The sequence below is a fragment of the Oncorhynchus masou genome, chromosome 29, assembly GCF_036934945.1.
Source record: "Oncorhynchus masou masou isolate Uvic2021 chromosome 29, UVic_Omas_1.1, whole genome shotgun sequence".
NCBI classification, from domain to species: Eukaryota; Metazoa; Chordata; class Actinopteri; order Salmoniformes; family Salmonidae; genus Oncorhynchus; species Oncorhynchus masou.
In genome coordinates this window covers 56,552,593-56,561,551 of record NC_088240.1, presented here as the reverse complement: position 1 = coordinate 56,561,551, position 8,959 = coordinate 56,552,593, and the positions used below count along the sequence as shown (strand labels likewise).

Genomic DNA, 8,959 nt, shown 5'->3' with positions numbered 1-8,959 from the left:
GAGTCAACATGGCCCAGCATCCATGCGGAGCGCTTTTCGACACCTTGTAGAGTCCATGTCACGGCAAGTTGAGGCTGTTCTGAGTGGTTGCAACTCAATATTCGGAAGGTGTTCCTAATGTCTGGTATACTCAGTGGACATTGCATAGCGCTTTGTTTTGGAGTCCGTTTTTGTATAGTATAGTTTCTCCCGGTTTCAGGTGGTGCGAGCAGACCGCTGAGTGATCAGGCTCCTTGCAAGCAGGCTACAACGTTTTGCTGAATTGTTTGAAATAGTAACAGAGAAAATACAGGGGTTAATGTTGCTGTGTTATAGGACTGTGAAATAAAGTGTTAGGTTGTATTTCAAGTCTTGAATTTAACAAGAATGAAAAATAAGCAATGACTGAGGTGTGACTGATTGGCAGCTTTGTTGAAATACCTTCAGTGGTGGGTGGACAGACACCAACACAAATAGATACCCACTGTCACGTCTTCATTTGTTTTGGCTCGTTACACATACTGTGACTGGGATTCAATCCACTGCACGCTGTAGAAATGCACATTGCGTTTGACTTTAGAAGGGAATTTACACTTTATGACCTCTGCGTTTACACTGAATTTGATTTCCTAAAACATGGGAAAATTGCATTTGAAATGCACATTGTCAACAGTGCATCCATGCAATGTGCCTTCTTATTGAATTCCTGCCACTCTAAGCTTATTTCATGGTCAGTGGTGTCTTTCACCCGCTGATTCCAGGGCAAGTAATGGGGATGACATTCATTTGACAGATGCGGAGGTAGGTGAAGTCACAGGGCACGTGGGACCAGGTCTGAGTGTTGCTCTCCAGGACCACAGGGCCCTCACCTTCAATCCCACCGGAGAGGTTGTTATCAGGCGCGAGCTCGACTGGTTTCAGAACCTATAGGGAAAAGGAGGTAGGGTGAGAGAAAATATGATGGGCAGAATGGAATTGAAGTCACAGAGAGGGAGAGAGATAGGACAGAAACACTGTAAATGAGGAGAGGACAAACAGTGGAGAAAAAAGACAGGACGGAGCAACTGAGATATTTTGAATCAATGTTGTACGTGTCATGTTGAGATTGTTGAACGGGTTGCAAGACAGTACATACTCATTTGTGAGCTTTGTGTGGTCCACCCATTTCCAGTCCCCCTCTATCTCTCTGTCTGATAGGTCGATCCATAAGTAGTTATTAAACCCACCAACTCTACTGGCCTCCTTTTCCAGGGCTTCCTGTAAAACAAACACATGGTTATGATGATCATTTACGGGTACATGAAGCCACCACTCAGGACACTCTGTGAAATTCACCATTGTAAATAGAGAGGGAGAGAGAGAGGGAGAGAGAGGGAGGGAGAGAGAGGGAGAGAGAGGGAGGGAGAGAGAGGGAGAGAGAGAAAGAGAGAAAGAGAGAGAGAGAGAGAGAGAGAGAGAGAGAGAGAGGGGAGAGAGATTTGGATATAATCCTACCTTTGTACTGTATGATAGATATAGTATTTACTATACCCAGCTGTGGGTTCATGTCCTGTGTCAAATGTGGAATGTCCCTAGATTTATGAAAATGTTGCTGCAATACGTTATGGAAATTTTCAGAGAACTTGATAAAAGGGGAATGTAGACTGTGGGGAATGTTATTAGGGCCACAAATCACATGAACCGGACCATGTGACATCCTGGCCCTGTCCTAACCATCTGGGAACATACAGTGTGCAGCATATGTGATGGGATACGTTTGAACAAGAAGCACGACTCATGATCACATAATGAGCAGTTATTTAGGAGATCAGTGATTTGTCCATCAGTGTTTCTGTGCCGTCTGGTGGCAATGGAGTCATTTTCTAACATGTACATAGTGGTTGCTGGCTAGTGCTAACCTGTGGCAGAGCAGTTTTGTGCCGGGCTGACATAGTCATCACATAGCCGGCTGTAGCGTCGCAGCTCAGAACTCAGCTTCAACCTCAGGGAGGCCAACTCTTCCTCAGGGGTCTCCCAAGGTTGAGTGGCATTTGACATGGGCTCTGTAGCTGCCTGATTGGTGCTGATGGATACCAAGAGGCCAATCAGCACAAGGAGGATGGTCTGACACGTCAGAAGCCCTGCCCACTCCCCCCTCCACCCCGGGAACCTGATTGGATTGATCAAAGAGAGCTCAGCAGAGTTGTGTTATACTGTATACATGTCAATCAGATGAGAGTTTAACCTGACTAGAATAGAGATGACAATTCATTCTCCAGTAACAGTTCTACTTACAGGATGTACTTTTAGAAGCCATAAAAATGTGTGTGTGTGTGTGTGTGTGTGTGTGTGTGTGTGTGTGTGTGTGTGTGTGTGTGTGTGTGTGTGTGTGTGTGTGTGTGTGTGTGTGTGTGTGTGTGTGTGTGTGTGTGTGTGTGTTCTCAGTACAGGATGTATTTTTTAGACGCCATTTAAATGAACCTAAACATTGTAACAAAGTGACTTGCCCAAACTCGATACAAAAAATACACACAGACACACACACACACACACACACACACACGTACACGCACACACACACACAGGGATGTAGATCCAAAAGTTTTTTTTCCCTTGTTTAGATTGGTAGATCTCCATGTTCTCTGTGTAATATCACTGTTACATGATTAGTTTAACCGTTCATAAATTGAACCAGTCTCTCTTTCCACTCAGAGGTGGTGTTACATACCAACGTGGTGTGTGTGTGTGTGAGAGTGAGTGAGTTTAGGCAAATGGTTGGAAAGTACAACTTGTGGCAATAACGTTATGCTGGACATGAGACAGATTTTAATGGGAAAAGTGGCGCAATAGCAGAAAATCTGTCATGGAATTATTATTAACTTTATTTTACTGGCAAGTCAGTTAAGAACAAATTGTTATTTTCAATGACAGCCTAGGAACAGTGGGTTAACTGCCTTGTTCAGGGGTAGAACAACAGATTTTTACCTTGTCAGCTCAGGGATTTGATCTTGCAACCTTTGGGTTACTAGTCCAATGCTCTAACCACTAGGCTACACTGCTGAATTAAGGCCAGCTGGTCATGCAGAGTTGGATCAGTCTCAGTGAACAAACAAATGCTACCGAACAAAGTGGATTTGTCACAGAGTTTGAACATTATTTGCCAATGGTCTGAGCGATCAAAGTTCTCTCTCTCTGTCACTATACATGACAGTGCAGTTTCATGAGGTTGACAGAGAGGTTTACTACAAAAGCATGACATTGCACTTTAAGCCAAACGCTTGTAACAGCATGGGTTTGCTTGTTTTGTTTTCACAAATGAGCAGCTGCATCAATTCCACGTGTATACTCACACACATACACGCACACGCACACGCACGCGCACACACACACACACACACACACACACACACACACACACACACACACACACACACACACACACACACACACACACACACACACACACACACACACACACACACAAATCCACTTAGTTCGGTAGCATTTGTTTGTTCACTGAGACAACTGAGCGGACAAGGCACAAATCTGTCATTCTGCCCCTGAACAAGGCAGTTAACCCACTAGTCCTAGGCTGTCATTGAAAATAAGAATTTCTTCTTAACTGACTTGCCAGTAAAATAAAGGTAATAATAATTCCATGACAGATTTTCTGCTATTGCGCCAGCATGATTTTGATATTTCCTAATCGAGTACTTTTCATAGAAACACACACAGTATGAAAGACCCTCCTTCCAGTTCCTGCCAAACTCCTGCCTCAGTAACAATTTCTCGAGAGTTTTTGTTCAAAAACACACACAGACACTCACACGCTCTCCTGACTCATCCCCCTGTCACACAGTCCTTCTTGCCAAATCCAGCACTTAATTCAGAGAGAGAGAGAGAGAGAGAGAGAGAGAGAGAGAGAGAGAGAGAGAGAGAGAGAGAGAGAGAGAGAGAGAGAGAGAGAGAGAGAGAGAGAGAGAGAGAGAGAGAGAGAGAGAGAGAGAGAGAGAGAAAGCAGGTTTGCTGCAACACTATAAGAACTACCGGTGAATTTCTGGAGGAGCAAAAATAAACACTGCTAATAGGATACTGGGCAAACAATTTGTGGAAGAGAATTGCAACTTTAACTGTATTTACAGTTAGTTACAAGGTTGGGAGATTGTGCAATAGTTGGTATTAGTAAGTTAACTCGTGATTGTAGTGAGAAGAGCTGGTGAAGAAACGAAACTTCAACCATGGAGGAGGTAGAGCACTATTCCAGTCTACACGAGTTTACTGAGGATATATCCTGCAGAGGAAACAAACCTATCCTCAACAACCACAGTAAGTGTTTGTGTGTGTGTGTGTGCGTACTAGCGTACGTGCATAAGTGTGAGATTGACCATAACTCTAAGGACATGGTATCTCTTTAGGGAATAGTCAGTTCCTTTGGAATCCTTTAGAGCTAATCCTTTTAAATATTTTTGAAGTGATTGTCACCTTTTTACAATGTTATGGTTCCATGTTAGCCCACTGTAAAATTGTAGAGTTACAGATAGATTAGAGGGGCGTTGTTCATAGTCAAAGGACTTCTGAAGCATGAAAAGTGAATGACAATGAACTCTCACTCTCTGATTTTCTTACTGGCACTGATTTGACAGATTAATGTTATTTTGAGGAAGGTTAGACTTTTTTATATTAAATTGAACCTTTATTTAACTAGGCAAGTCAGTTACGAACAAATTCTTATTTACAATGACAGCCTACCGATGAACAGTGGGTTAGCTGCGTTGTTTAGGGGCCAAACAACAGATTTTCACCTTGTCAGCTCAGAGATTCAATACAGCAACCTTTCGGTTACTGGCCCAACGCTCTAACCACTTGGCTACCTGCTGGTTACTAGTCCAAAACTCTAAACACTAGGCTACCTGCCGCCCCTACACTCTAACCACTAGGCTACCTGCTGACTTGCAATGACTGTTATATGTGGTTATTTTTTACCTATAGTTAAATGCTAAATGACTCCAATGTAAATTAAATGTAAATGTGTCACTCTTTGCATTGAGCTGTAATCTGTCTAATCAGATGCCCAGGAGCTGAAGAGGGGGTCAGAGTGTCTCAGAGGTCAGACTGCCCTCTTTGTGCTGATTGGTCTATTGGCATCCATCTGTGCCAACATCGCTCTGAGCGTACTCTGTGAGTAAACATCAATCTCTCTCTCTCTCTCTGTCTCTTTTTCTCTCTTTCCAACCCAGCACCCCTCTCTCCCTTACTTTCACTCGTCATGCCTTCTTTGGCATGCAGAATGGTAAAGATAGTTGTGGGAGTTGTGCAATCCAAGAGGAACAAAAGTCCAGAATTGTGAAATTTGTTCTCTCCCAGGACTCTCTCTCTCTCTGGCAGCCCAGGCTGTTTAGTAGTTGTAACACGCTGAGAGCATTCACTATTTTTAAAGAAACACCAACTTGTCCCAATCTGACCTCTCAATTCTGTACATATTCCTCTTTTTCATTCTCTCTCTCTCTCTCTCTCTCTCTCTCTCTCTCTCTCTCTCTCTCTCTCTCTCTCTCTCTCTCTCTCTCTCTCTCTCTCTCTCTATCTATCTCTCTCTATCTCTCTATCTCTCTCTCTCAGTGTTTAGCAGGCCGTTACCCAGTGTTCCCCTGGAGGCAGCATCTCTGACCCTGAAGCTGAACTCAGTTCGAGGACGATATGTCCGTCTCTGTGATGACTACTCCAAACTGGGCCAGAGCTGCTCAAAGACAGGTGAAGAAGGACTAAGTGTAATTCAGAGTGGATAGATACTTTAGACAAATGTCGTTCACTGTTACACTATTCCACGTAGGAAATGGTGCACTGTAAAGGGGTTGCCGTGAAGTTAACAGTTACTTACAGGCATTTGTCAACTATATATTTTAAATTGATGCGGCACTACTACATACCAGTTAAGTTGGTCCAGCACTCTCACTAAAAGGTGCAACAGAAATAGAGCTACAAACAACAATACCATGCACCCACTAGTGGTCAAAAGGTTTTTTTGGTGCTCCAAGAATACGGTACAGTACTGTATTCTATGGGATGGAATTACAGTACCATTCCAAATACAGCAATCCTTTCCCTGCCCAGAAAATGTTCCCACAATGCAGCATAATTTACAGTATGCTGCAGTAAAATGTCTCACAGTATTTTACTGTTGATAATACCCCAAATGACAATATCAATTACAGTGTTACTTTACAGTGTGCACTATACAGTATACATAAGACATTAATTCCCCATGCATATTCACCATCTGTCTCCCTTTGTCCTTTTCATCTTCACCTCTTCATCTCTTTTAACTCTCTATTTCTGTTCTCCTCCTCTTCTCTTTCTCCTCTCCTCTTCTCACAGTAAGGAAGTGTAGGGAGTGTCCTGAGGGCTGGATTCATGTAGATGAGAAATGTTACTCCTTCAGTAATGACAAGATGGACTGGCCGAGCAGCAGAGACAGTTGTACTTCCCTGGGCAGCCACCTTACCATCCTGCACAGCAAGGAACAGCATGTAAGATAGTGTCTGTGTGTGTGTGTGTGTGTGTGTATTTGTGCATGTGAATTCCACGCTTTGTAACCATAACTGTCCTTGCTTGTAGGACGCTCTGGAAAAAGAGGCCCGGAGGATTGGCGGGTTTGACTACCACTTCTGGATTGGCCTATCAGATAGAGAGAAGGAAGGAGATTGGAGATGGGTGGACAACACAACACTGACAAACAAGTATGTGAAGCTAATTTGTAAGTCGCTCTGGATAAGAGCGTCTGCTAAATGACTTAAATGTAAATGTAAATGAAGCCCATTCGAAATAATCCACTATCACGTGTTATAATAAGAGGGAGGCAAATAGTTACTTTTCTACACTGTCTCATTCCCTTGCTCCCTTTCTCAATTGTTATTTTCCTTCTTCTTCTTTCATTCTATTCTCTTGTTCCCTCTTTTTCTACCTCTTTCCCTAACTGCCTCCCTCCTTTTGTTTCTGGCCTTTCTATTTCTCTCTCTCTCCCTTACTCCCTCTCCCCCTTACCCCCTCTCCCCCTTACCCCCTCTCTCTCTCTCCCTTACTCCCTCTACCCCTAACCCCCTCTCCCCCATACCCCCTCTCTTTCTCTCCCTCAACCCTTCTGTCTCTCTCTCTCTCTCTCTCCATCTCTCTCTCTCTCCTCTCCTCTCTCTTTCAGGTACTGGAATGAGTATAGCTCTGAGCCTGACAATCACCAGTCAGGAGGATCACATGGGGAAGACTGTGCCACCTTGGACAGCCATTCACAGACCTGGTTTGACGTGCCATGTGACAACATCTACAAACGCATTTGTCAGATGGATGCCATCCGGCTAGACTGAACCACAGGACTAAAATGAAGCCATGAACTTCCCACTCGTCTCGATCTGCCATCCACGTATTCATGAACGATGGCAATGTTGTCTTAAATAGTTTATCCTTTTTCTGTCTTTCAAGCGATTTGAGATGTTTTAGTGCAAATGAAAAGCGCTATAAAAGTGAAATCACAGTTTTTACTGGAAACATCCGAACTGGGAACTGAACTCGGTTATGGATCAGATGTACTCACCTACACTGCCAAGTGTGTGTATTACTTAGTATTTTCTCGGAAACCATAAAGCAAAATGGGACAGGAGAGGTTAAGAGAAGGACTTATATATTGAACGTCAAGACGAGATGAATGATAGTTTTATGGTATAGGTAGTTTCATGAAATGTTCATTCCGTACTGAAAATAACAGATGCAAACATCTAGCAAATCTGGCACCTTCTGCAAGGGGAATATAAATTCATGCACTCAATTTAGTAAATCAGTTACTGCAATCAAGGAGGTAGATGCTCTAATGAACTCTGCTGCTTGCCAAACGGATTGCTGTGATACTTTTGAGCAATCTGCATGCTTTTTGTTTTGTGTGTGACCTGTACAGAAATCTCCAAAATATACTGTATTGCTGCACTAACCATGAAAATGTATTCCTGAGAGTTAATGTGTCAATAAAAACTGTATTTTAAAATGAATTACTCTTCCTATGATGTTTCTTTCTGGTTTGTGTCTGGGTTTTTTCCAGTGTATGTTATATTTGATTGGAAATGTAAAAAAATGTTTGAAAAGATTTTGGCGAACATCTATTGCTTTCTCCTGTCTTTGCTCATCCATTTATTGTTTTATTGTTCAATGATGTAGCCTGAAAAATGAATGCGTTTTCATGTTTTTTTTTTACGTTTTGTTTTTTACACATTTAAACACATTTATTTGCTGAAATTATGTTTTTTAATTAGTATTTCTAATCTAGAAATCGTATTTTAATTTCTTTAAGACAACACTGTTTCTTACATAATATTTTGCCTTGGTGTTGTACAACAGAGGGTGGGAGGAGGGGAAACTACCAAGTAGTTGGAAGGAGGCAGTAGTGTTACCAATCCAAAAGCCAGGGAGATACCCAACGAGGCCAAACCAGCTATCGGCCAATAGCTTTAACATCACATGTATGTAAGATTATGGAACGTATAAATATGGAGAGGCTAAATTACTTTCTGGAGATCAGGTGGCTATTATCGCCACATCAGAGTGGATTCAGGAAGGGTAGGGGATATGGACCCAGTGTTCTGCTTAGAAGCAGAGGTCAGGAAGGCTCAGGGAACACGGAGACTGTTGTTGTTGTTTTATGTGGAGACGGCATATAATATGATGTGGAAGGAGGGGTTGTTCATCAAAATGGATATTATTGGGGGAGGAGGAAGAAATTACAACTGGATAAAGGATCTCCTGTTTGGTTGAGGGTGGGGAAATATCTATCAGGCAGCTACCTGGTGGATAACGGTACACTGCAGGGGAGCGTGATTAGTCCTCTGTTGTTCTCAATCATGATCAATGATGTTTACTCTCAGGTACGGCCGGATGTTGGGAGGACGTTATTTACAGATGATGGGACCTTATGGAAGAGGGGAAGAAATGTGCCATACATAGTCAGGAAGGTACAGGAAGCAAT

At 42.8% G+C, this 8,959-nt stretch overlaps 2 protein-coding genes across 2 annotated transcripts; one reads left to right on the top strand and one right to left on the bottom strand.

Moving 5' to 3' along the window:
• Window positions 1–116: 116 nt before the first annotated feature.
• LOC135519652 (CD209 antigen-like protein E) lies at window positions 117–3,802 on the bottom strand. The gene is made up of 4 exons (XM_064944892.1): window positions 3,786–3,802; window positions 1,878–2,128; window positions 1,111–1,316; window positions 117–903 (listed from the first exon to the last, which is right to left on the bottom strand). The coding sequence occupies exons 1-4, from the start codon at window positions 3,800–3,802 to the stop codon at window positions 724–726; spliced, it is 654 nt and encodes a 217-aa protein (XP_064800964.1). The 3' UTR covers window positions 117–723.
• Window positions 3,803–3,979: 177 nt separating this feature from the next.
• LOC135520051 (C-type lectin domain family 4 member E-like) lies at window positions 3,980–7,988 on the top strand. Its single transcript, XM_064945365.1, has 6 exons — window positions 3,980–4,284; window positions 5,026–5,136; window positions 5,575–5,706; window positions 6,331–6,482; window positions 6,571–6,692; window positions 7,151–7,988. Exons 1-6 carry the CDS (start codon window positions 4,197–4,199, stop codon window positions 7,311–7,313), a joined length of 768 nt encoding a protein of 255 aa, XP_064801437.1. The 5' UTR covers window positions 3,980–4,196; the 3' UTR covers window positions 7,314–7,988.
• The last annotated feature ends 971 nt before the right edge of the window (window positions 7,989–8,959 follow it).

Coding starts and splice junctions, on each gene's coding strand:
- LOC135519652 (XM_064944892.1), bottom strand. Junction 1,317..1,877: donor ACAAAACTGCTCTGCCACAG/GTTAGCACTAGC, acceptor CTCTATTTACAA/TGGTGAATTTCACAGAGTGT. Junction 904..1,110: donor CAAAGCTCACAAATGAGTAT/GTACTGTCTTGC, acceptor TTTTCCCTATAG/GTTCTGAAACCAGTCGAGCT.
- LOC135520051 (XM_064945365.1), top strand. CDS start 4,197: ATGGAGGAGGTAGAGCACTATTCCAGTCTACACGAGTTTACTGAGGAT. Junction 5,707..6,330: donor CCAGAGCTGCTCAAAGACAG/GTGAAGAAGGAC, acceptor CTCTTCTCACAG/TAAGGAAGTGTAGGGAGTGT. Junction 6,693..7,150: donor AACACAACACTGACAAACAA/GTATGTGAAGCT, acceptor TCTCTCTTTCAG/GTACTGGAATGAGTATAGCT.